Source organism: Miscanthus floridulus, chromosome 8, assembly GCF_019320115.1.
Source record: "Miscanthus floridulus cultivar M001 chromosome 8, ASM1932011v1, whole genome shotgun sequence".
In the NCBI taxonomy this organism is placed as follows: Eukaryota; Viridiplantae; Streptophyta; class Magnoliopsida; order Poales; family Poaceae; genus Miscanthus; species Miscanthus floridulus.
In genome coordinates this window covers 183,754,323-183,781,859 of record NC_089587.1, presented here as the reverse complement: position 1 = coordinate 183,781,859, position 27,537 = coordinate 183,754,323, and the positions used below count along the sequence as shown (strand labels likewise).

Sequence of the window (27,537 nt, the reverse complement as noted above, 5' to 3'; positions counted from 1 at the left end):
GCATTGTCTGCAAGCAATAAGGCATAAACAATATTCAAAGGAAAATCCATTTCTACATAACTAGCAAACAGTACTTCTTAGGGTAGTAACAGTACTTTTCCATAACAACTGCATAGCAAAATATTAAAAGTATTTAGTACCAGCTACTACTCCCTGTGACCCATAAAAAATGTTATTCTCGCTTTTATGACACAGAATTAGTATCAATAGATAGACCTTTGAATATATTTTCGTATAATATTCATACTATTTTCTACAAATCTAATTAAACACGAGTCTCATAGCGACTCTTTTTATGGGACGGAGTGAGCATGTGACTTTATATTATGAACCAGGGGTTTTTTTGGATCACGGCGTGGAAATCTCGCTTGTGCCGGGCATTTGCTCCCATGCGTTTGATTTCACAAGGGCATAGGGCTGCATGCGCGTGTCTAGGCAGGAGGCCCCAAGCCACGACAACCCATCCAAACACAGCCTAGTTGCCTTGCAATGAATAAAGGGCGAAGTGAAAGAAAGTACTGCGAGAAGAAAATAGAGAACCTCTGCTTGGAGCCTTGGACGCTGGAAAACACCACTACGAGTCTTCCTCTCTTTGGTGCTACTTTGGTTCTCTTCTTGCACATACTTTTGCTAAGGCACCAGGAGGCAGAGGGCGTTTAAAATCAGTGCCACAGGCCCACAGCACGATTGCATCCACACGTTTCGTCGTCCATGTGGACATCCCGGCGTATGCCTTGCCGTAGTTTGACCGTTTAAATTATGCAGGACTCTGCACGTTGAATTATTGGTTTGCTCAAATATTCATCCCGGAACAACGCATATCACCTTCAAGCGGTGGCTTTCTCTAACTAATGTAAGTACAGTAATTTTTCCAGTCCGTCGTCCATCACGTCTCAGCTCTCTTCTTTTTGAGTACTAGATCTCTTGCTACTATTTTTTTTTTGTCTTCATCGTGGCAAACATACACTCACGATATATGGAGTTCGAGGCCTGTGACCCAGCGGAGTTAGACATTATTCTTCTTCAACATAGCGACCGGTTACAATTTAGAGCTTAAACTACACCATCATAGGTACCGCGTCACATATACCTCGTTAATTCGTCGCAAAAAAAGAAGAGTTAAATGCACCAGAGGTCCATTAACTTGTGAGGAGGTTTCGGTTAGGTCTATCAACTTCCAAAGTGATTTCTTGGATCCATAAATTTTGTATACCATATCACTTAGGTCCATACTTCTCAACGCGGGCTTCTCATGCTGACGTGGCCTGCTGACATGTCCTTCTGACGCAGCTCTTGGCAATGCATTTTGTCAAACAGCTTATGGGCGAGTGCCACTGCCTCGGCGCCGACGATGAGGATCATGCGGGGAGGCGTGGCTGCTGGAGGCCATGGACCCGCGGCTGGGCGGGGAGTTTGACGAGGACGAGGCACGGCGCGCGCTGCTGGTGGGGCTGGCGTGCTCCAGCCCAGAACTCGTGCTGCGGCCCGGGATGCGCGGCGTGGTGCAGGTGCTGGGCGGTGAGGCGGACCGGCCGTTCGTCCCCGTGGCTAGGCCGTCCATGAGCCTCGGCGGCAGCGCCAACAACCAGCAGCTGTTGCTCAGCCTGCAGGACAGCGTGTCGGACTACGCCTTGCTGGGGCTCGCCGGCCTGTCGGACGACTCGTCGTCCGCCGACTCGCTCAGCTCGTCCTTGCTCACTAGCACGCTGCGCAGGGGCGGCCATGACATCGGGTTCAGTAGCACCGCCGGCGACGCCAAGTGACCGGTGGCCGGCGGTAGGTAGCTAGAGTTTGTCTTCTGAATCCTTGCCGATCTCGAACGCGAAAAGAAGAAACACCATATGTATGTATTGACGTACTGGCGGCACACGGCGCTCGAGGCGTAGCCGGAGAGCGTCACGGAGCCGCCAGTCTACGACCACCTCGACTCCCGCGGGTTCTTCGGCCTGTACCTCGAGGGCGGCGATCGGAGAGTCGACGTGCTCTCGTTCGACACGTTCGTGGACAACCTCACTGGCGCCTTCCGGCGGATGACGCTCGAAGACGACGGCAACCTCCGTGCGTAGTACTAGACCAGCGAATGAAAGGCGTGGACGTCGGACTACAGGGCCATCTCAGAGCGGTGCGAGCTGCCGACGCCGTGCGACGCGTACGGCCTGTGCGTCCCCGGGAAGGCCGAGTGCCAGTACCTCGACGACAACAGCACGAGCGCCCCCCGCCGCCGCCAACGCACCGTCGTGCCACGCCGAGGAGACCGCCGGGTGTGGGTGCTGACGATGATGGCCTCCCCGTCGCGCACTACGGCGTGCGCCATGGCTCTGTCGTCTTCCTTAGCCTCCGCCTCCGCGCCGACGACGCCTCGCAGTCACAGTACGTGCTCGCTGCTAGTTTCGGTACACACACGCTTCACGCTTGCGTGACCAACTGACCATTCCATCGCCATGGACGGCAGGAGATGCGTAACGTGCAAACGCAGCCAGAGCAGCCAGTCACGACCGTGAGCCAGCTATTGATGATTGACCAGCAGCTGGTGATGCGCTTCGAAGACGGCGACGACCACGGCGGCGGCTGCGGCGAGGAGGAGGAGGCCGGTGTCGCGGCGGTCGCTCCGCAAGATCCTGTCACGGCTGCACGTGTACGTGTGGACGGCCCAGCACGACGCCAAGCTCCTGGACCTTCTGCTGCTATGGCGAACGCATGGCGGCGCCGGCGTGGGCGACCTCACCGTGGACGAGGCGGGATGGTGCCGGAGAAGGCATTGCCGGAGAGGTCGAGGATGCGGAGGCTCGGCGGCAGCGGGACCCCCGCGGGGAGCTCGCCGTGGAACCGGTTGTCGGCGAGGGACAGTGACGCGAGGAAGGGGAGCGAGGACAGAAGGCGACTGCGCGTCGCTGGAGCTGGAGGCGCCGCCCTTGTTGCTCACGTTAGGGTTGGAGGCCGAGGCCCCATGTCCGCCCTGCGCGCCGCCCTTGATCTGCCCGCGCCCGACGCTGCAAAACTCCTCGAGGAGCTCCTACGCCACGCGGGTGTACTTGGAGTTGCGCAGCATGCCCGCGACACCGGGTGGGCCATAGCCGACATGCAGCTGCTGCCCCAGCGCGTCGACCTGGCCATGCAATGCCATCGGCAGCTGTTGCTGCTGCACCGACGGGCCACCCTGATGTTGCTGCTGCCGATTGAAGTAGAGCACGCCGTCCCGGACCCTTAGCTCCTCGGCCTGCTTCGCCATCTCCAGTTGCTGCAGTGACGGCGACAGCGAGAGGGACAGCCCCTTGCCTTCCATGAACGGGGCCCCGGCGGCGCCGAAAGCCTGGAACACCTCGTGGTGCTGCTGCACGTCCGGCGAGGTTGGCGACGATCTAGACTGCTGCTGCTGCTGTGGGTTCATCAGGAAGAGCTGCATCGCTCATCTGGCTGGCTGCTTGCTGCTGCTTCGGGACGACGTTTCACCTAACGAGCCCATGCTGGCCCCACCGAGGACCAAGCCAGCACGACCCGCCGTGCCGGCCCCGAACCAACCGTCGTCGCCGTCGGACAAGCCGGCCACCCCTCCGGGCCCGGCCTGCTGCTGCCGTAGTCCGAAGCGGTAGTTGGCGCTCATCTGGCTGGCCAGCAGCTCAGTGGCGGAGGGCCCCGACCGCGGCGCGGGGAAGTTGAACATCTCGGAGAGCATGTTGGAGGCCCCGGCGGCTGCCGCTGCATGCTCATACATGGACCCAGGCCCGCCATGCTCGTCGCCGTCGAGAGGGAGCAGGCCATGCCCAACGGCGGCGGCTGGGTCGAAGCCCTGCACCCTCAGCCTGTCGCGGTGGTGCGCCACGTGCTCGTGCTGCTGCTGTGGCTGGAGTCCGGGCGGTCGAAGCCATCAGAGGAGTAGCTGTAGACGCCGCTGTTGCCCTGGTGGAATCCGTGGGAGTGGGACATAGAAGACTAGTCATCATGCCACATCAGCAAGAGAAGCCAACGTAGAGGAGTATGGACCTAAGTTATACGGCATACAAAATTTATGGACTCAAAAAACTATTTTAGAAATTGATGGAACTAACCGAAATATCCTCACAAGTTAATGGACCTATGATGCATTTAACTCAAAAAAGAATATACCTCATTAATTCGTTATCTAGCCAGCCGAACCTGAGCATGTCTGCGATTCGATACAGCTCGGTAGGTGCACCCGGATTAGTCCGGTGCCTAGCACCGCCAATCCGGTGATCGACTTTGTCACTTTGAAATATCCCGCATGAGGAACAGTCACCACTACTTAACCTACATCGTTGGTTTTTTTTGGCCACTTCAGTCACTACCCAAATCCAGGTCCACTTCTATAATTTTGCTGTAAGGCCATGTTAAAGGCTTAAAGCCCATTTCCGGTCTTCCCCATGTCCTTGTCGTACGAATGTACGATCAACGGCCAATTAGGTTAATGCATATACGGACTTGAAGTAGCAGAGCATTACCGAGTTATTATCTTGTCGATGTCAAGCGCCGCGGCGTTGTTGCCACAGGTAGTCGGGGCACACAATTTCTTCATGTGGATTTGGAAACGAGCAGAAGGCCTACAATGACTCAACAATTCTAGAAACACCCTACTAAAAAGAGATACTCAGGAGACGATATTTTTTTTCTAAGGAGTAAATAAAGTTAATGAATACTAATACGAAAGGCATGGATGGTCGGTGTTGCCTCTGACTCAACTGTCATGAACAACCAGTGGTTCGATCCAAATGTTTTCATACACTAGTACAGAGACGGGCTTTACTCCCGGTGGGGAACCCCCTCTAGTCCCGGTTCCCCACCCGGGAGCAAGCATCCGGGACTAAAGGGGGTCCTTTAGTCCCGGGTGAGGAACCGGGACTAAAGGAGGACCTTTAGTCCCGGTGGGTAACACCAACCGGGACTAAAGGTGCCTCCTGACATGCCACGATGGCCGGCACCTTTAGTCCCGGTTGGTAATACGAACCGGGACTAAAGGTTTTTTTCTTTTTTCTTTTCTTTTCATTTTTTTGTTTTCTTTTCAAAATAGGTTTTCGAAGTCGTATTGTACGCTGCTAATTATACATTTATACGCGCATATAGTATGTTTCGGTTCAAGCACAATGAACGTATTAAATCACACAATTCAAGCATAGAAAAATATATATATATATATATATATATATATATATATATATATATATATATATATATATATATATATATATATATATATATATGCATGCATGCATCATATATATATTTACATGCATGCATGCATATGTGTATTTTACATTATATTATTTCATGTGCATATATTACAAAAGATTGCATTATAGTTGTTGTGACATAACAAGTTTCTTCTCATCCTCTAGCTTGGCTTCAATGGCAGTGTTGGGTCGAAGTAGAACTCGCCCTTGGAATCGATGACCTGCTCATTAAAAAAATCCGGCTATAGACTCTTGAATTGCTTTGATTTGGTCTTGCCGTATGACCTTTTCCTCCAACCATCGAGTCTACAGGTTTGAATTAAAGGAAAATAAATTAATATATATATATAAAGACATAGTAACACAATCAATAATAATAATTAAATGAATATATAGTGTATTTTTAACGTACTTTGAGTCTCTCTGTAGGAGTTCTTTGGGAGACCACCTTGATAAACTTGCAAACATAGTAACCACAGTAGTTGTTCCCCTGTTCCTGCCTCAGACACCACTTTACGAGAAAAAGATTTGTCATCCAATCTGGTGATCCGGTGAAAGCTATATGTTTAATTAATAAAGATGATGCGATTCAGGGGACTTACTTTCAATGGGATTACATTCAGTGGCGCTTTGCATTTTTCCATGTGTTGCTTCTCAATAAAGGTTTTCCAAACACTGCCCAATAAAAAATTTGCCACGTCATCAGATATAGTTAATCATCATGTTTGTGTGTATATATAGTTGCTAGAGATCCCGAAATTACCTCTGGATAATATCTATCATATCTTGGTAGTCTTGTTGTGGTTTTCTCATCGAGTCATAGATTATCAAGTGACTTTTCACCAGATCGATGTCCATCAATATCCAGTGATTGCTGCATGTGTTTATAGGATATAACGCATAACACTCATTAATTAACTAGAATCAACATATGAGCCATTAAGGCTATGATCGACATGATTAACACTCACTTGAAGTTATAGGGAAAGAGTATATCCTTCTTATGGCGTTGGTTCACTAAGAAGTTCATGAGGTTACTCTCTGACTCAGACTTCCAATTAGTCATTGGAGTAATTGGGTCTTTGAATACTATATGGGGATCAACAAAACCAATTTCATTGCAGCCTTCCTTTCTGAGCTCGGTCATTGTAAATCTGCATATATATAGTACTTGTTAGGATAATTTATATGCATATACACACATATGATGAGTTTAATAATAGATCGAAAGAATTATTACTTACAGGCAATAGCAGCTAATGATAACTTTGTCCAGAGAGGTCAGGTGGCATAGTTGATGAAATTCTGCAAAGTCAACATACATAACATCATCGCCACGGAACCAATGTTCGTCTCTAATTCTGACACCAACGCAGAAGTCTCCACTGGTAGACGCCTGCATGTACCACTTGTTTAGCAGGTACATTTGCGTCCCCAGATCAGATAAGGCTTGAGGGTTGTATAGACTCTGGCCTAGTACAAATTTTTTCTTCCAAATATCAACCTCCGCCGCACTCTCAATGTTTCCATCACCAAACATCTGGTAAAGGTCGAGACCAGTCTCATCAAGAAATTCACCAAGGTGATCCAAATCGACATCCGGAGGTATGTTTGCCTGATGCATTAATCCTAAATTCGAACCATATTCATTACCAACAACTAGCGGGGGGATTGATTGGTGCGCTTGTTGTCCGAGTTGGGCAACTCCTTTCCCTGCCCGCTTCTTTTTCTGTGCCGCCTCAATTGACTTGGTGAGAGTGCGGTCATAGTCTGATAACGTTGATTTGGACGGCTTACGAGATTCCCGCTGTTGTTGCTGGTAAGAAGTCACCTTTTTTCTTAAAATATCCGGAGCTACGAAGAAGTACGGTTTCTCTGGGTTTCTCCTTGCTTCTTGATTCATTTTAAGTTTGTCATAGAATCTAGACATGTCTTTTTTATATGCATCAGTACCTTCTTCCTTCTCTTCAGATATTATTTTGGGAATAGCCCTTGGTTTCACGGTGGCTTTCTTTGCAGGCGGGGACTGGTTCTTCGTTTGAGGGGCTGGCCTCTTGCTAGGCTTCTTGGTAGGCGGGGGCGGGGGAGGCGTTGGAGACCTCCTTGGAGGTGTTGGCAGCGGCGTTGGAGACCTCCTTGGAGGTGGCGGCTGCGACGTTGGAGACCTCCTTGGAGAGGGTGTGGATGCAGCCTCGTCTTCCAACACAATGTCATCGTACAGAGCACTATGATGATCTGGCGATTGAACAATTGGATTTAGGTTGGGGGAGGATCTGCTACAAAAAAAGGAATGACATATTATTATGAGCAGATTGTTAATTATTTAAGCCAATACAAATTAATGATGTAGTGTTTTCATCCGCACGTACCTATGGTGAGGTAGTTCAGGAGGAGGTGGAGCCGACATCCCTGGAATGATGATGTAGCGCTTGCGCCATAGAATGAATGTCTTCTCCGCTTCTCCTAGAGTCTTCTCGCCATCACCTCCAGGAATGTCAAGAGGCAAATCACTAAAACCTTTTTCAGCTTTATCTACCGAGATGGTGGCATATCCTTCTTGGATTATATTCCCATGAATCCTTGGTGTCTTGGTTCGGTCGATAGGATTAACAAGACCGATAGCCACCTTGATTGTGGAATTCTCCTTCGGAATGTGTAGCTCACACGTTGTACAAGGTTCAGTGACGTCATCCACAGGGAAGCGCAGTCCTGTGTCCCCTTGATTTGGTATCTCCGTGGAAGCGCAGCTGCTTTTCAACTGAACAGATTGGCTAATGTTGATTCCTGGCTCTGATGCCTGCTTACTTGCACTCACTGCTATTTGCACTTGCCTTTTGATTTCCTCTTGCATTCTCGCTTCAAGGTTTTTTTCCCGCTCCTGTGCTTCACGCACCGCTTCCTCCAACCTCTGGAGCCGTTGTGCCTCTTCTTCCTTCTTTCTCTGGCGACTTCTGTAGGAAGGTCTGTCCTGAGGGAATCCATGCTCCCACGAGACACTTCCTTTGCCTCTAGTTCGGCCACCATGTTCAATAGTCCCGATGGCGTATGTCAGCTCATCCTTCTCTCTGTTGGGCCTGAACGCACCACTAGCAGTAGCTCTCTGAGCATAAAACAATCTTTCTGCTGCTTCTTGCAGTCTTGCGCCATAAACGCACTTCCCTGTCTCCTGGTCTAGTGTTCCCCCATGAGCGAAAAACCAATTCTTTGCACGTTCTCCCCACTCGAGTGATTCTGGTCTGATACCCTTGGCAAGAAGGTCTGCTTCCATTTTGTTCCACTTCTTAATGGCAGTCGGGTAGCCACCTGATCCCAAGGTATGGTGGTATGTCTTCTGTTGGGCATTACGTTGGTTCTTTATCACCCGACTCACACCCTCTTCCGAAGTCTTGTACTGTACAAACTCATCCCAATAGGGCCTCTGCTTTGAGATCGGGCCTGGGACAGTAAAATCTGGTGCTATGTTCTTCTTGACATACGTCGTGTATAGGTGTTTCTTCCAAGTCTGAAACTGGGTGGCCATCTTCTTCATTGCCCAATCCCTAACTCGCTCCTTCAATTCATCACCATCTATTATATCATCATAATCATCTGTTTGGAGCGTGAAATGTACCAAGACATCATTCCAAATTAACGCCTTGTCACGATCGGAGACAAAACTGATATGAGGAGCATTGGTCTTCTTCTTCCATTCACGGGTACTAATCGGGAGCCGGTCCCGTACAAGGTAACCACAGTGGTGCACAAATTTCATTTTATTCGGCCCCCCCGGTTCTCCTGTATCCACATTGAACTCCGAGATGATGAAGCGACCCTCCAATGGCTTTTTGGGACCTCGAACATTTTTACTCTTCGTTGTAGTTGTTGATGTCGATCCAGAGGGCTACAAAACATAAACATTATTTTTAATGTCATGAGCACACATAAGACATATGATAATATATATATATATATATAGCTAATAATAAAAAATATATACTTGGCCAATATGTTGTTGCTCATTTTGTTCAAGAGCTAAGTACTGACTCCCGTCATCTACATCCTCTTGCACGTTATTTTTAGCACCATCATCGCCGGCAACTTGAGTGCCAGTGTTGATCAAATTCATCATCAACTCCTCCTCATCCATATTTCTCGGGTCGGCCATCTAGCTTCAAAAAACAAAACCAATATATAGTACGTCAAATCTTTGCTTATTACATGCGTAAAATCTACAAACAATATGCATTATTAAATCTTGCCCCTCGATCACGGACGCAATTCGCCACACTAGGACGAACTACGTCGGTACTAGGGCGAATTAGGGCACGAGAAAGGGCGGTGTGACAAGAGTGGCGGTGCTCCACTCCACCGTATATATGTCTGTACACATGGGTGAACGAGGGCGGCGGTGCTCCGCCGTATACATAGAAACGCATGGACGAAATGCATATGAATACAAATGACGTATATATACGTGTCGACGCGGTGGCCGATGTGCTGACGACGACGACGTGAGGCGGGCCGGCGTGCTGACGACGACGACGACGTGAGGCGGGCCGGGGCGGTGTCGGTGCGTGATGTTGTGATCCTATGTACCATGTGATCAACCATGTAGTCATTCATCATATGAGAAAATTCTATGTTAATAATATAAGTATAAGTCATTATGAAATGTAAGTATATGTGTCTTATTGCTCATATAACCATTACTATTTCCGAAATGATAAGAATTTATTTTCTTCTTCTACAGGCGATCTCTGATGCTATGATATAAAGTTTGAAGATAGTCTTCCCGGAAAAAAATATGTAATGCTCATATTACTTTAGCAACATTAATATATTATATCTGTATATTCAAAGTTCACAAATGAAGAAACATGTGATATTTTTGATAAACTAAAAAACGCTTAGTTTACAAACTAGGTATCAAAATTGAGTTCCTATTTGACCATTATATATCCTACAACAAATCCTTCAAAAAAAAGACCCTACATGAATATATTTGGATAAAATTTCGTTAACAAACATTGATCTATGAAGATAGAAAAAATTCTTCTATTGAAACTGCATCTTGAAATAATGGCATATCATATAGTGATGAATATATGGCGGTTGATGGGCTGGATCATTAGCGGATGGTTCGTAGCGTTGTTTCCAAATAATATATAGCGTGTTTATTATACAAGCCATGGATTTACATCGATCTAATTAATTTCTAAAGTAATTTCATTGGTGATCCTAAATTATACTTGTCATTTAGAGTTCCAAATATTCAAAACTTGCCTTAAGATATGTTTTTATTTAAAATCATTTAGAGTTCCAAATATTCATTTTTAGTTTCTAGATTTTGTGATTCAAAATTTGGAATTTTCAATCGACCTCGACCGTTGACATGGCTTACACCAAAGTTGTAGTTTTCGACGTGATCTATAACTCGGCAGTGGAGGGCTCGGACGAATGTACAAAGAGATCGACGAATATATCACCTCGAAGCTCGGCAGTGTACGTACTGGAGGGCCTCGGGCCGGCGCGGTGGGGCAACGCGCGGTGGAGGGCCTCGGGCGCGGAGGAGGGCGCGGTGGAGAGCCACGGGCAAGCGCGGAGGAGGGGCACGGGCGCGCGCGGTGGAGGCCGCACGAGGAAGAAGATGGCGGCGCCGGTGTCACGGAAGACGAACGGACGCGGCGCGAGGAAGAAGAGGGCGGCGGTGTTCGACGAGGAAGAAGACGAGCGGATCGATCTACCAGGCGCTGGAGGTTATATAGCAGAGGAGAATTACTCCCGGTGCCAGCCACCAACCGGGAGTAAAAACCCTTTACTCCCGGTGCGTATTACCAACCGGGAGTAAAGGTACCTTTACTCCCGGTGCGTGTTACCAACCGGGAGTAAAGGTATACCTTTACTCCCGGTTGGTAACACGCACCGGGAGTAAAGGATTTTTTTTGGCGGGCCACGAAACTGCAGCCCACCTTTACTCCCGGGTGGCTTCCCACCCGGGAGTAAAGGTGGCCTGCAGTTTCGTTTCCCGCCTGTTTTAAGCAATAGTCTTGTTAAATACAATAGAAATGCAATAGTTTTTATTAAATACATAGTAAATTAAATAAAAGGCATAAAATTATTTTGTTAAAAATATGAATTTTATTTTTGTTTATTGCACATAGGAAAAATCGATAACCTAACTTTTTTTATTTTTTGTTAGAATTATAAAACATAATGTAACTAATATTTATTATTTCGTTAATGCAAAAATGTAGTGTTTAATTAAAATTATTAAAATTATTGGTTTTGGACAGGAAATTTGTTTTCACATCATTTTAACGTTAATATTTTAATATTTCATCACTCAGTATCCTAATTTACCTTTTTGAGAGAGAAATCCCACCAAATCAAACATTGATTTAATTTGAAACATGACATAATAAACATCTGAATTCACAATTATTACATAATATCTCAAACACACACTATATTAAATCACTATATCATCAAGTGGGCACAGCAGTGAACTTCTTCTTTACGTATGTCCCTTGGTTATGATCGCTTCGTAACCATGGAGTGTCCTCATCATTTACCAAGATGCTAGGGTCTTTGTTCACTTTGAAGGGCGGAATTCGGTCATCCTTTTCATATTCTTCTGACATGTCCGACTTGTCCTCAATTCCCACGATGACTCTTTTCCCTGAAAGAACTATGTGGCGCTTTGGCTCTTTGGTTGAGTCATTATCGTTTTTCCCTCTTTTTGGTTTGGTAGACATATCATTGACATAGAACACCTGATTCACATCCTTGGCAAGGACGAATGGTTCGTCTTTGTACCCAATATTACTAAGGTCTACTGTTGTCATTCCATACTCGTTGTCTACTGTTACCCCGCCTCCGGTCACCTTGACCCATTGGCACTTGAACAATGGGATCTTCAAAGTAGGTGCATATTCTAGTTCCCATATTTCATCTATGCGTCCATAATATGTCTGCTTATTCCCATTCGGGTCTGTGGCATCTATGCGGACACCACTGTTTTGGTTGGTACTCCTTTTATCTTGGGCTACTGTGTAGAATATGTTCCCATTTATCTCGTACCCTTTGTATGTGACGATATGCCATGATGGTTGCATAGCCAATAAATACAGTTGCTCATGGATGCTCTCATCACCTTGACATTTTTTTCGCAACCAACCGCCGAAAGTTTCCATGTGCTTATGCGTAATCCAAGCTTCAGTCTTCCCTGGAAACTCGGATCGTAAGAGATCCTTGTGTGTCTCAATATACGGATCTACCAAAGAGGAGTTCTGTAGAACTGTGTAGTGCGCTTTATTAAAATAATCATCATCCGTACCAATATATGTTTTCCTCCCTAGTGTCCCCTTTCCGCTTAGTCTCCCCTCATGTCTCGATTCAGGAACACCAATCGAGTCAAGGTCGGGAATAAAGTCAACACAGAACTCAATGACCTCTTCTGTTCCATAGCCCTTGGCGATGCTTCCTTCTGGGCGAGCACGGTTGTGAACATATTTCTTCAGGACTCCCATGAATCTCTCTAAGGGGAACATGTTGTGTAGGAACACAGGACCGATAGTGAAAATCTCCTTGACTAGGTGAACTAGGAGGTGTGTCATAATATCAAAGAAGGAAGGAGGGAACACTAACTCAAAGCTGACGAGACATTGAACCACATCATTCTGTAGTTTAGCTAGATCAGTTGGATCAATTGCCTTCTGAGAAATTGCATTGAGGAATGCACATAGCTTTACGGTGGCTAGACGTACATTTGGAGGTAGAATTCCTCTTAATGCAACTGGAAGTAATTGCGTCATGAGAACGTGACAGTCATGGGACTTTAAGTTACAGAATTTCTTCTCTGGCACATTTATAATACCCTTTATATTCGAGGAGAATCCAGATGGTACCTTGATGTTGTTTAAGCATTCAAACATGATTTCCTTCTCCTCTTTGCTTAGAGTGTAGCTAGCAGGACGTAAGTAATGGCGTCCATCATCTGTCTTCTCTGGATGCAGGTTGTCTCTTTCTCTCAAACAACGCAGGTCCTGTCGTGCTTCAAATGTGTCCTTAGGCTTTCCATACACACCCATAAAGCCTAGCAGGTTCACACAAAGATTCTTCGTCAGGTGCATCACGTCGATCGAGCTACGGACCTCCAGGACTTGCCAATAGGGTAGGTCCCAAAATATGGACTTTTTCTTCCACATGGGTGCGTGACCGTTAGCGTCTTTCGGAATAGGTTGGCTTCCATGTCCTTTTCCAAAGACGACTTTCACATCATTGACCATATCGAGTACATCCTCACCGGTTCGGTTGCGAGGCTTGGTCAGGTGGTCTGCTTTCCCTTTAAAATGCTTACCTTTCTTTCTTACGGGGTGATTTGCAGGAAGAAATCGACGATGGCCAAGGTACACGACCTTTCGACATTTTTTCAAGAATACACCTCTAATATCACCGAAGCAGTGTGTGCATGCATTATATCCCTTGTTTGACTGTCCTGAAAGATTACTTAGAGCAGGCCAATCATTGATTGTTACGAACAACAATGCTCGCAGATCAAAGTGTTCCTGTTTGTACTCATCCCACACACGTACACCTTCTTTATTCCACAAAATGAGAAGTTCATCAATAAGTGGTCTCAGGTACACATCGATGTCATTGCCAGGTTGCTTCGGGCCTTGGATGAGCACAGGCATCATAATGAACTTCCGCTTCATGCATAACCAAGGAGGAATGTTGTAGATACTTAGAGTAACAGGCCAAGTGCTATGACTACTGTTCTGCTCTCCAAAAGGATTGATACCATCTGTACTTAAAGCAAACCTTAAGTTTCTTGCGTCATTTGCAAACTCCGGGAATTCTCTGTCGATTGCTCTCCACTGGGACCCATCAGCAGGGTGTCTCAACATATTGTCTACCTTACGGTCTTCTTTGTGCCATCGTAACAATTTTGCATGTTCTTTGTTTCTGAACAGACGTTTCAAGCGTGGTATTATAGGAGCATACCACATAACCTTGGCAGGGATTTTCTTACGCGGACGTTCGCCCTCAACATCACCAGGGTCATCTCGCCTAATCTTATACCGCGACGCATGGCATACCGGGCATGCATCCAATTTCTCGTACTCTTTGCCACGGTATAGGATGCAGTCATTAGGACATGCATGTATCTTCTCTATTTCTAGCCCCATAGGACAGACAACTTGTTTTGCTTCGTAGGTAGTGGCGGGCAATTCATTGTACTTCGGAAGCATCTTCTTTTGGATTTTTAGTAACTCTCCAAATCCCTTGTCAGATACATCATTCTTTGCCTTCCATTGCAGCAATTCTAGTGTGGTTCCCAACTTTTTCTGCCCTGCATCACAAGTTGGGTACAACAATTTCTTGTGATCTTCTAGCATCCGCTCGAACTTGATCTTCTCCTTTTCACTTTCACATTCTCTTTGTGCATCACGAATGACCTGACAAAGATCATCAGCCGGCTCATCTTCTGCGGCTACCTCTTCTTCAGCTTCTCCCATTGCAGTATCATTGAAGCACGCACCATCAGGAATAATATCATTGTCGTCCCATTGTTCTTCTTCATCTTCTTCCATTACAACACCGGTTTCTCCGTGCTTTGTCCAACAAATATAGTTTGGCATGAAACCCGACTTGAACAAGTGTGAATGAAGAGTCCTTGAGCAAGGATATTCCACCATATTCTTACATATGGCACATGGGCAGCACATGAAACCATCGCGTTTGTTTGTCTCGGCCGCACGTAATAAAGAATGCACGCCGTCAATGAACTCTTGTGAGCGGCGATCAGCATTATACATCCAATGACGGCTCATCTGCATTACATGACATAAATATCATATTAAAACCTAGATCATAATTAATTATTTATACAACATGCGTGCCACCACAAAAGATACAAATTTATGAAAGCATCGCTACAATGTAGATAATCCCAACTACCACTAAAAGAACTAAAGCTAAAATACATTTCAGGAGCACAAGGATTTCGCGACCAATCTCAACTAAAATAGACAGATCCCCCGATTGTGCAACATCTTTGGGCTTCTTCGGCTGGATCACTGCCTCATTAGCCGCCGTATCTGCCTGTTGTGCAAGATATTTTTGCACGAGTTCAACATACTCTTCCTCCCAGTAGAAGCCTGAACATCGTCCACTGCCATCCCACTGAAATTAAAACAAAAAATTAGAACTTTAATCACAACCATCATGAAAATAGATATAAACTAACCATAATCATTAAATACGATAAAATAACTCACATTGCGATCCGGACACTTGTAGAAGATACGATCCTTGTTGGGACCCTCCTTCTTCACTCGGTACTCCATCACAATCTTCGTCTCATCACGACACTTGCCGCATGGAATGAGAGGAAGGCCCGGCCTAAGTCGCTTTGGAAACCCATGAGAGGCCGAGGACCCGGAAGCAGTTGCCATCTACTCTCTATACTCATTTTTTAATACACTATAAATTTCTTCTTTTATAAACAAATAAAATTAACAAACTATAAAATTATCTAGATCTCTAAACAATGATATTTTTAATGGTCATTGTGTTCTCGTCTTTTACTGCGGCAGGTAAGTAATTCATATGATATTTCCGCAAATTAACAGAAGAATGGGAATGTACACACATAACAGACTACTACGACGATATCGGGACGTGTCAATAAATAACCATCCGTACTAGTTGACCTTGCTTACGTGATCATCTCGGCGAGCATTTCTCCACCGGACAGCACCGTACTTGGTCAAGGAAGAGCTCCGATTCTATGAGGAAGGGAACACGGTCTCCCACGACCGTTGTCGCTCTCCCTCGTAGAATCAAAGCTCCTCCTTGATGTCCGTTACCGCTCGACAGAGAACATGCTTGCCGAGCTGAACACGGTCCGCAAGTTCAACTAGTACGGATTTTCTATAATTTTCTAACTATTTTCTAAGTTTTTATTTATATATACTACGTTTAGGTACGGTGATTGACAGACTACTACGACGATATCGGGACATGTGAATAAATAACCATCCGTACTAGTTGACCTTGCTTACGTGATCAGCTCGGCGAGGATTTCTCCACCGGACGGCACCGTACTTGGTCAAGGAAGAGCTCCGATTCTACGAGGAAGGGAACACGGTCTTCCACGACCGTTATCGCTCTCCCTCGTAGAATCAAAGCTCCTCCTTGACGTCCGTTACCGCTCGGCAGAGAACATCCTCGCCGACCTGAACACGGTCCGCAAGTTCAACTAGTAAGGATTTGCTATAATTTTCTAACTATTTTTTAACTTTATATTTATATATACTTTAACCTTCTTTCATGTAAATATGCAAGCTTAAAGTGATTTTGAGCTCAAATTGCTTACAAATGAAAAAAAACCACAATAAAGAACCATAAATATATATAGTGAATAAAATGGCATAAGAAAATGGTAAAAAATGAGAGTATGAGATTGGTAACCTTTACAACTGAAGAATCGACGGAGGAATCGAAGAATGGATGGAGGAACAATGGAGGGAGGGAGGAAGCAAGAACACTACTGCAGTGAGCTTCAAAATGTGCTGAGCTCGGGTTCGGGGAGGAAGGAGGAGACGGCCGATTTATAAAGGGAGAACATTTAGTCCCGGTTGATAGATCCAACCGGGACTAAAGGTAACTTTCCAACCCCGGGCGCAGCCACGGCCCGGGAGTAGACCTTTACTCCCGGTTGGAGCCACCAACCGGGAGTAAAAGTATACCTTTAGTCCCGGTTGGTGGCTCCAACCGGGACTAAAGGTCCCTGCCACCTCTGTCTGGCGCAGTAGCCGTTGGGCAGGGACCTTTAGTCCCGGTTGGAGCCACCAACCGGGACTAAAGGTATTTCTAGTCCCGGGGGCAAAAAATTCCGGGACTAGAGCCCATTTTGGCCGAGGATCAAAGGTCTGTTCTCTACTAGTGATAGCTACAATAAGCTCTATCTTAAAAACCGCGCTAACGACGGCACTGAAAAAAAAACAAGAACAAAATGGTTGATTATGAAAAGAGAAACAAGGTCAAACAACATACCGTACATCAAAGCGATATGTGACACTTCACGAAAATAACTAATTAATGCTGTAACAAATCCATTTTTTCAAATGTTCAAAAATCAAATCCTGGTATGAACTGGTAGCCTTGTACTACACACAAGTTTTCTGTCCAACACATATAGCTTTATTTCTAGCAGGGTAGTTCATCAATGTGAGCATGCTACTCATGCCTAGTCTGACACCTTTACGCCAATTACATTCAAAGACAACCTCAGCTAGTTACACGAGATCCATAGAAGCATGGCTTGGTCTCATTTAATTGTTGTGACATATGACTTTCTGATTGCTTGCAAGTTAATGGCTACTTCTCTCGTGCAAGCAAGGGCAACTTGAACAAGGGATAGCACACATCGATAGGCCTTGTTTTCTGTTGTAATTATTGCTTTATTAGAGACCTTGCATTCTTCCTGGAGATGAGCATAAATGATATGTAGCACCTTATCTGGAAAATTTCTCTCTACAAAGTTGGCGATGCTGAGCTCACCTTCAAACATAGAACCAGTTGATCTTTTGCCTGTCAATCATCTCCAAAAGTACTATTCCAAAACTATAAACATCGCCACAGGTTGATGCATGAACACTTTGAGCATACTCTACGAAATACAGAGAAAAATCAGTTATTTTGTGCATGACATATTGCTTTATATACATATAGGAGAAGATGTCGACATTCTTGATCTATACCTATAGAGCGATATACCCTATAGTTCCCGTCACAGTAAATGAAGTACTACAACCTGAGTGTCCAACTGCTATTGATCTGGAATCAACAACGAGATTTGCAATGCCAAAGTCTCCCAAATAAGCATTCATGTCATCATCGAGAAGGATATTCGTGGGTTTCATATCACAGTGGACAATAGGCGTTCCACAATCATGGTGCAAATAGGCCAACGCATCAGCTATGTCAACACATATGCTTATTCTTTGAGCTAAGCTTAAAAATTTTGGAGCTGCACCATCATGTCTTTGATGCAACCATGTATCCAAATTTCCATTGGGCATGAACTCATAAATTAGGGATTTGAAATCATTACCACTATTGTCTATTGTTGAACATGAAGTTAGCACAGGAACGAGATTCCGATGCCGAATGGTTCTCAAAGCCTCACATTCTGAAACAAAACTTTTGTCTGCAAATCTGATCTCAAGGTCAAAAACCTTAATAGCAACTTCTATTCTAGCTTGAGTTAACTTCCCTTTGTAAACTGAACCATAGCTTCCTCTTCCAATTAGGTTGGACTTTGAAAAGCTCCCTGTAGCTTGCTCTAGATCCTTGTAAGAAACTCTAGGGAATTTGTTGCCAAATGAAAGAAAGTGTTGACTTCTGGGTGTCTTCTTCTCGTGGATTATAATGTAGATGAACAATACGAGTGAGATGGAGCCAAATACCGGTACCAGTATTTTGACCATATAGTTTATGATTTTTTCTCTTCTATAAACAACATGTCATGAAGGCATATGTAAATTCGTGGCTCCTCCAAAGTCCCCAGTTGCCAAGAAGTGAGACGGATTTGGCATTTCCAAATACTCCATTTGTGGGTACTTCACCTTGCAGATTATTGTAAGATAGATCCAGCAGAGTGAGATACTGTAGGTCAGCCAGTTTTGTTGGGATGAGGCCTGACAAATTGTTGTGTGAAAGATTTAGCGTGATCATGCTTTGTAGACCACCCAAAGTCACTGTAATGTTCCCTGTGAGGTAGTTGTGATCCATTTCGAGGATCTGCAACCCTTCACAATTTCCCAAGGTAGCTGGAATTTCCCCAGTAAGCTTATTGGACGAAAGATATAGTTCAGTTTAGTTGTTTAAGGTTACCAATCTCTGGAGGCACTGGACCTTCTAACCTGTTGTAGGATAATACACATCTGGTCAACGTGGATTTAGTAGGAAACATGCCTTCAGGAATGCTGCCCGGTAGATTGTTATAACTAAGGTTCCACCTTGTAAGCAGTGGGAGGTCTCCCAAACTGGGTGGTATGGGACCTTCAAATTTATTTTCTTGTAGAAGAAGCAATGTCAATCCAGAAAGTTCACCAACAGAGGACGGTATTGGGCCAACAAAGTTATTTTTTTTAAACGGAAAATCAGGCAGGAGAGCTGCCGACTATATTAAAAAGGAGAGACCCAGACTGGGTAAATACAACAGAGCAACAAAGACTCCCTAGAGAGTCAAACAACCACAACAACAACAACAAAGAGAAAAAACTCTAGCCGGTTGGATTGGGACCTCAACACGCGTCAAACTCAAACTCAAAGAGAAAAAAAATAAAAAAAACTCTAGGCGGTCGGATTGGGATATTGACACGAACCGAATAGAGCCGGAACTCAAGAAGCCGCACACCGCACCGCCTCCAAACCACCATCAACCGGTCACCACATTGTATCACCATCCCCAAGACGACGAAGACGCCAAGACGAAATGCCGTTGTCACAGCTCATGCCGTCATTGCCGACGAAGTCCCACACTGAGGTAGCCCGCTACGAAGCAGAGCTAGTCGCTGCAAGCCGTGTAGCCGTCCCACAATCGAATCCGCTTGCGCCGCCTCTGAAGACGTTGTCCCACGCTAGACGAGCCACTACCAAGTAGGGCTAGCCGCCGTAGTCCGCTGCAAGCTGCCGACACAATCATGAGCGGCTACCACTAACGCTCACCAAGTCAACCCCGATCACCGAGATCCATGCGCGCACCCTGTCGCTTCCGGTAACCTACCCATCAATTTGACCTTGTAGATTTTTCAGGTTTCCAACCCACCCATCAATTTGACCGTTGAGATTGTTATAGCGCACTTCAAGTTCAGTTAAGCCAGTTAGGTTTCCAATGCCGGTGGGAACTGTTCCAGTTAAGTCGTTTGTACCAAAAGCTAGCTGTTGAAGTTTGGGTGACAATTTGCTAATAGAATTTGGTATAGCTCCTTGAAACTGATTTTGACTTAGTATGAGACTTTGCAGAAAACTACAATTACTCAACGTGTCTATGAATTGCCAGCTTTGGCTATCATTTCCGACGAGGTTGTTTCCCAAAAGGCTTAGAGAAGTGAGCATCCCATGTTTACCAAGAGAACTAGGAACTTGGCCCGTGAAATTATTGAATAGTAAGTCCAATTCTTGTAGCCCTGAAATATTGCCTAACGAAGCTGGGATTTTACCTTCAAAACTGTTGCTGCATAAAAATAGAAATACGATATTAGGGAGCATATCACCGATGTCAGATGGTAATGTGTTCCCTATCATATTGTTACTTAGGTCTAAACCTCGGAGAGAAGAACGATTTATTGCTGTTATTCCACCTGATAGCTTATTTCCACCGAGGGCCAAATAGAGCAGATGTGGCAATTGCCACAGCTCATCGGGAATGCTACTCATGAGCTGATTATCACCAAGAGCGAGGGATGATAACCCGCTAATGTTTGTCAAGCTTGGTGGGATCATCCCAGTGAGATTGTTTTCGTAAAGAAATAAAGTCGATAGATTGGAAAGAAGACCTATACCGAGGGGGATTTCACCTATTAGGGAATTTTCGGATAGGTCTAGAAAGTTTAGGTTGGAACAATTTGTAAGGGTATCTGGAATGATCCCTTGCAACGAGTTCTTTGCCAGAACAAGTTGTTGCAGTTTGTGGAAACGGTTCAGAGGAGGCAGCTCGCCGGACAAGCTATTTAGGGACAGGTTCAGAGTTTCAAGGAAGGTTAGGTTTCCGATGGATGGGGAAATTGGACCAGCCAAGCCTAAGCCGACGAGGCTCAACACCGTGACTCGCCATAGGTGCTTTCGGCTGCAGTTGACACCCTCCCACTGGCAATGAGGAATGCTGGAGTTCCAAGTGCTTAAGGCTCCTCTTGGGTCGGTGACGGCCTGCTTGAAATCAAGCAAAGCGAGCATGTCGGTGCTGTTATCAGGGATCGTCGAGCAACGAGCGTTGCTGACCCCATAAGACAGCAGCAGCAACGTTAATAGCATAGCCATAGCAAGTTTCTCTGGTTGATTGGCAGCTGCGAACACTAGGTGCCTTTTGGTTTGAATTTATGACGTGTGATTGTCAACGTGATTCGCGTATTGGGTTGAGTGTATGAACTAACCATAGCGTGAGTTGGGTTGTGCACCATATCTCTTGGCTTATTGTGCGCAGGTGTGGAGCTTGGATGCGGTGGTTGACGGCGAGGTGAAGGTCAAGTAGGGACGTGCCGTGCCGATGGACTGGAAGCGGTGAAGGACGGACGTGAGGCTTAGACCGAAGGAACAGGAGGCCGGGTGAACAGTCGCGGTGACTGACATATGGGAACATCGACAAGCGCAAGTGTACATGGGTGATGAAGAAGGCGTCAACCAAGTAAGGAGGAGGACGATGGCGTCGTGGCACTTGACGGAGGCTGGACACGCATGGCGTCGGTCAAGTCAAGAAGGAAGGCGAAGGCGTCAAGCTTGGTGAAGGTCGGACACGCGTTGACATCGAGGGGTTTGGTGGTTTCGGTCTCAAAACCATCATAGTACGGTTTGCTGGTTTGGGCCTCAAAACCAGACGTGGACGGTTTGATGGGTTGAGCCTCAAAACTAGTGGCAATTGCCACATCTGCTCTATTTGGCCCCCGGATATTTTTTCTGTGCGTTTTTAAAGAACCGACAGAATAAGTTGCATTTTTCTGTGAGTGCTGATTTTTTCCGTGTGTCTATTATCACGCACAGAAAAATCATATAATATTTCTGTGGGTTTTCGTATTTTTCTGTCGGGGTATTTTGAAACCGACAGAAAAATCGTAATTTTTCTGTGCGTACCGAAAAAACGCACAGAAAAATTAAACACCCACAGAACAATTCGAGTTTCCAGTAATGTACATAGATATTATGGCAATCTCATCCTTCCCTGCATCTCCTGCCACGTGATTCGCCTGCACCTCCTGTGACGTGCGTCGTCCGCTTGTTCTACAGCTACGAACAGACAGGTGCCCTGCAGGCTGCAGGTAAGTTTATTTCGATTCCCATCTTTCCACTCTGTCTTTGGTACTTCAGATGTATCCCCAGATCGAGCAGATTAATTGTTGTCTGCTTACTGTACTGTCAGGAGATAGTGGTGTTAGAGATTAGTGATTAGTTGGGTCGCATAAGAATAGTATTTTTGCTCATGTGATCTAGTGGAGTTAACACATTGGAGAGGTGTAGTTGTAGAGGTTCCAGGTTCCTCTGGATTTTCCTTTCCATGGTGCATTACTGCATTTCTTCTTAGATGCTTAGCAGATCTGCTCATATCACCCACTTGTTCAATCAGGTAAGGTTATTCTAGTGTAATTAGTAGCAGCCAGTGTTAGATTAATCAATCATATTTCAGTTCTAGCCTTTTTTAAAACAAAAAGGTAATACAGTTCATGCATTTTTTTTTTCTGAAAATGCTTATGTATTGTTGTTGTTGTTGCTGTTATGCATTGACGTAGTTCATCTGTATGCCCCTCTGACAGAGTGCAGGCCATGCGTATGTGGCATCAGTGGTAGTGGCGCCGTTGACAGCTGTTGGTTCTTGATGGAGACGACAGATCATGTAGCAGCTATGAGCAGTGAGGTGTGTAGTTAGTGATCAGTTCTTCAGAGGTGGATATTCTTGCCTTGAAGATAAACTAGCAAGATGGTGAATAGCAGTGTAGAAGCTCAATCCTTCTACCTTCTGGATTTTTACAGAACAATACTTGAAGTCAAGTTTACCTTTTGGATGCAACTTGCAAGGCTGATCGAGAGGCGAATGAATGCTTGTATCATATTATTTGATGACATATATGTGTTAAGAAGCTTTTTTTTTTCCTCAAGTCTTTTCATGATTATTTGTGAGTCATCTATATATGTAATAGCTTTATCATATTATTTGATTTTTCTAGACATTTCTCTCTTCTTTTCTCAGTTTTTGAGACTATTCTTGTTCATAGGGATTTATGCCCCTTAGTTCCCAAACAGCAGCAGGGAACTAAGACCCCCGAAGGGAAGTACACACAGGAAACAAATGTCCAAAAAAAATCCCCATCGGGGGTTTTCCTCCCTGGGATAGGCTCCACTAACTTCCAAAGTAGCCCTTAGGGAATTTTCGGATAGGTCTAGAAAGTTTAGGTTGGAACACAATTTGTAAGGGTATCTGGAATGATCCCTTGCAACGAGTTCTTTGCCAGAACAAATTGTTGCAGTTTGTGGAAACGGTTCAGAGGAGGCAGCTCGCCGGATAAGCTATTTAGGGACAGGTTCAGAGTTTCAAGGAAGGTTAGGTTTCCGATGGATGGGGAAATTGGACCAGCCAAGCCTAAGCCGACGAGGCTCAACACCGTGACTCGCCCTAGGTGCTTTCGGCTGCAGTTGACACCCTCCCACTGGCAATGAGGAATGCTGGAGTTCCAAGTGCTTAAGGCTCCTCTTGGGTCGGTGACGGCCTGCTTGAAATCAAGCAAAGCGAGCATGTCGGTGCTGTTATCAGGGATCGTCGAGCAACGAGCGTTGCTGACCCCATAAGACAGCAGCAGCAACGTTAATAGCATAGCCATAGCAAGTTTCTCTGGTTGATTGGCAGCTGCGAGCACTACGTGCCCTTTTGGTTTCGATTTACGATGAGTGATTGTAACGTGATTCGCGTCTTGGATTGAGTGTGTGAACTAACCATGGCGTGAGTTAGGTTGTGCAACATATCTCTTGGCTTGTTTTGTGCAGGTGTGGAGCTTGGAGGCGGTGGTTGACGGCGAGGTGAAGGTCAAGTAGGGACGTGCCGTGCCGATGGACTAGGAGCGGTGAAGGACGGACGTGAGGCTTGGATCGAGGGACCTGGAGGCTGGGTGACCAGTCGCGGTGACTGACATCTGGGAACATCGACAAGCGCAAGTGTACATGGGTGATGAAGACGGCGTCGACTAAGTCAAGGAGGAGGATGGCGTCGTGACACTTGATGGAGGCCGGACACGCATCTACATGAGAGATGTAGATGGCGTCGGTCAAGTCAAGAAGGAAGGCGAAGGTGTCAAGCTTGGTGGAGGTCGGACACGCGTTGACATCTAGGGGTTCAGTGGTTTCGGCCTCAAAACCATCGGAGTACGGTTTGTTGGTTTGAGCCTCAAAACCAGACGTGGACGGTTTGGTGGGTTGAGCCTCAAAACCAGCGGGTTTGTTCCGAGGAGGAACGGGGCGGCATGTGGCGGAATCATGGAGGTTGCATCAAGGCGAAGCAAATCGGAAGCGTGGCCATCCGATCGACAGAAAAAGAGTTAACCATAGTGTCCTCAGGTTAGGTGATTTGCTGTAAAAATATCTAGAAGCAAATGAGAAAAGTGTAACAGGCCCATAAATATGCCCGATCCATCTCACCTCTGGAACGTTTACTATTTTCCTCGTTCTAGTCTCCGGATTTATTTTTGAGTTCCTCAAATTCCAAATTTGTGTAAACTACTGTAAAATTCGAGTTGGCAAGAGAGACCGTAACCTCACCGTGTCCTCCGGTATTTGAAATCATGGTATCGTGATTTTGTTTTTCGCGTTTTGGTTTGTTGTTCCTCGTTTAGCCGTTTTTCGTCAAATCATGCGCCCCGGAGCTTGGATTGATTCCAGGCGATGATTCCTTGGGGATAGGTTCATGCTAAGCTGAATTTCATTTGTGCAAATTTTGGGAACGAATCATGGTGATTTGATCAAGTTTTGGTTCGATTTTGGCTGTGCCCTTTTCTGTTCGTGCGTGGTGCCGGACTCTGTTCTTCTCAGTTGGGCTTCAGTTCGTGCGTTCTTGTTTGGAGACAGGTGACCTCCGATGAGGGCTAGCCTGGCGTGGAGCACCTCTTGTAGTCGCGCCCTATAGGCTTGGTCCTGGAGTCCTGCGTGCAGCAGTTCTTGTTTGATTTCGTTTTCTCTTAAGCAGAGCAGAGCTCGCCTCCAGCGCTGTGCGCTCCCAGCGCACCGAACGGGTGCTCGCTCGAGAGGCCCCCGTGGCCCGTTCACACAGACGCTGCAGGGAGGCAACTCACCCAGGCTGTGCCGTGCGTCTCTCTCTGTCGCAGTTTGCTCAAGTGGTCACCGGACACACCAGTGTTCACCGCCCCTTTTCTTGGCGGTGCACCGCCCTGCACCAGGCGGTGCCTCCGTCTCCCTGTGAATTTAGCCGATTGAATTTCCGGTCAGGTTTATTGTTTCGCTTGTATCTTCTGCGTTTGTTGTCCGAATTGAGTTCCGATTTTTGCGTTGCCTTTCTACCGTTATGAGGCATACTCTTGTCACCAGTTAGTTTGGGTATTTTAGATTCAGGAACTCACTTCTTCTAAATAGAAGTTGGGCATCCTATTTTCTGCTCCTCGATTTGGTGTGCGCTTTTGCTCGTATTACTTTGTGGTGTCCCGCTGTGTTGTTAGGGAACATCCACTCACTCATTTAGGTCGTGGATATCACGGTGTTTATTTCGTGTGTTTGACGGTGATTTTGGTACAGCGGCCAAAAGTTTCATGAGAAATTTTACGGCTTCCATTCACCCTATCTGGTCGTCGTTTTCGGTCCTTCAGCGGCCATAAGGACCTCGTTACCTGAAAACCATAAACAACGAACCTTGTGGATTCTAATACATGATGTTAAAAGCGAAGCCACGCCGTGACTATGGTATGACTGATACCAGCTTCGTAGTATCATTTCAAACTCGCGCACACTTCGTGCAAACACGTGACCCAGTGGGCAACAGCTAAAATAAAGTAATTTAAAGGAAAACTGTTTCCCTTTGTCAAATGCTCAGATCTTACTGAAACGGAGGCAAAATAGACCTCAATATGCGAATCAGAGGGTATTTTAGATGCTTTTGGAATGACAAAACTTTTGCCTCTAATTTTTTGCTGCAAAATTTTTGCCATTCAAACACAACCAGAATTTTCTACTTCTCCTAGTGAGGTGGGATTCTCCTAGTGTTTTAGTATTCAAAATTTAGTATAAACTTTCCCTACCAAATACCTTCTAGTGAGGATTTTCATGTGCTATGACTAGTAGTAGTGTTTTGCTACTACTTAAAAATACTAGGAGAATTCCACCATTTTTGTAGAGAAACTTTACATCTGGGTATTTAGATGCATGTCAAATGTTTAGCACTGTACCAAACAAGTTCAGTCTACAGCTCACGCTCCAACATGTTTTTGCCCAGTTTTAGGCCTCTTGGGTAGGAAATGACAAAAGTTTAGCAGCCTGGGTTTTGCTCGTTTTTGTCCAAAGATGGACTAAAAGTGCTAAAGTTTTGACGAAAGATGGAAAATAAACGGGGTCTCAAGAGGAAAGAGAGTATATAAGGCACCTTTGCCGGAGAGCGCGTAACATGGCAGCCTTCTCTGCGTATTTTTGGTTGGTTGCGCTTTCTGAGCTTTGCGAGCTTCGAGTTGGGATGACCAGCTGGCTACGGGCCCAGGGGTTTAAATCTAGAAACCGTTTTACCTCACAAGCTTGCAATGCCACTCATGTCTTATCCTCGCTTAGCTTGACCGCCGTAGCCGGCGAAGACCCTGAGTCAGTCAAATTCACCAGTTACCGCCGTTTTCCAGCTTCCATCTCTTCACCACGGCACCGTCGTTGTTCGAGTTGGACAGGACGATTGTTGCGGCACGTTTAGGCGTTTAGCATCTAACCGCAGATTTCTACTCTTTCTCGAGTTCTTTACTTTTCAGCAGCAAGTGGACACAGAGATATTATGCATTTCCACACTGACGTGCGACCTAACACCAGCGGTTTCGATACTGACGAGACCCACTGGTGCTACATTCACGTCTCCAAAACCAATTTCGACGCTGACAGTATTTAGCCTGTTCGTTTGCTGGTACATGATTGTGGATTATAAGTTGAAATATTATTTTTCTCTTATACCAAACCAGTCAGCAGTAAATAATCCACGATGGTAAGGGCATGATTTATTCATGGGTTCTCTTGAATTCTTGACAGGGAAGCGGGTCAAGTCAACTTGTACGTATCCGATTTGAACAAGAATATGTTGTGCAATACCGTGCTTCACACGTTATTCAAAGTAGCGACCATAGTAGTACTAAGGGCGTGTTTAGATCCAAAAAAAAATTTGGGTTTTGGCTACTGTAGCACTTTCGTTTGTATTTGACAATTAGTGTCTAATTATGGACTAATTAGGTTCGAAAGTTTCGTCTCGCGATTTCTCACCCAACTGTGCAATTAGTATTTTTTCATCTACATTTAGTACTCCATACATGTGCCGCAAATTTTTTTGGAATCTAAACAGGCTCTAAGGGCATGTTTAGATACCCCTTCCCCTCCGGGCAGTTTCCGATTTGAACAAGAATGTGTTGTGCAA

The 27,537-nt window shown here is 45.7% G+C and overlaps 2 protein-coding genes and 1 pseudogene across 5 annotated transcripts; all 3 read right to left on the bottom strand.

Annotated features, from left to right (window-relative positions):
• Window positions 1-2,506: 2,506 nt before the first annotated feature.
• Window positions 2,507-4,365, bottom strand: LOC136470302 (BEL1-like homeodomain protein 2; annotated as a pseudogene).
• Window positions 4,366-17,626: 13,261 nt separating this feature from the next.
• LOC136477705 (receptor kinase-like protein Xa21) lies at window positions 17,627-18,793 on the bottom strand. Its single transcript, XM_066475948.1, has 2 exons — window positions 17,933-18,793; window positions 17,627-17,841 (listed from the first exon to the last, which is right to left on the bottom strand). The coding sequence occupies exon 1, from the start codon at window positions 18,659-18,661 to the stop codon at window positions 17,933-17,935; it is 729 nt and encodes a 242-aa protein (XP_066332045.1). The 5' UTR covers window positions 18,662-18,793; the 3' UTR covers window positions 17,627-17,841.
• Window positions 18,794-18,972: 179 nt separating this feature from the next.
• Window positions 18,973-26,638, bottom strand: LOC136477703 (LRR receptor-like serine/threonine-protein kinase EFR). 4 transcript variants are annotated; one of them, XM_066475947.1, is made up of 3 exons: window positions 26,521-26,591; window positions 22,392-22,483; window positions 18,973-22,301 (listed from the first exon to the last, which is right to left on the bottom strand). In XM_066475947.1, the coding sequence occupies exon 3, from the start codon at window positions 21,213-21,215 to the stop codon at window positions 19,959-19,961; it is 1,257 nt and encodes a 418-aa protein (XP_066332044.1). In that variant the 5' UTR covers window positions 21,216-22,301; window positions 22,392-22,483; window positions 26,521-26,591; the 3' UTR covers window positions 18,973-19,958. The 4 variants fall into 4 exon arrangements, with proteins under 4 accessions (XP_066332044.1, XP_066332041.1, XP_066332042.1 ...); XM_066475944.1 differs by lacking the exon at window positions 22,392-22,483 and having other exon boundaries at window positions 26,521-26,638; XM_066475945.1 differs by lacking the exon at window positions 22,392-22,483 and having other exon boundaries at window positions 18,973-22,296; window positions 26,521-26,638.
• Between the last annotated feature and the right edge of the window lie 899 nt (window positions 26,639-27,537).

What these genes read in the sequence shown, in the direction of transcription:
- LOC136477703 (XM_066475944.1), bottom strand. Translation starts at nt 21,215, where the DNA reads ATGGCTATGCTATTAACGTTGCTGCTGCTGTCTTATGGGGTCAGCAAC.
- LOC136477705 (XM_066475948.1), bottom strand. Translation starts at nt 18,661, where the DNA reads ATGGTCAAAATACTGGTACCGGTATTTGGCTCCATCTCACTCGTATTG.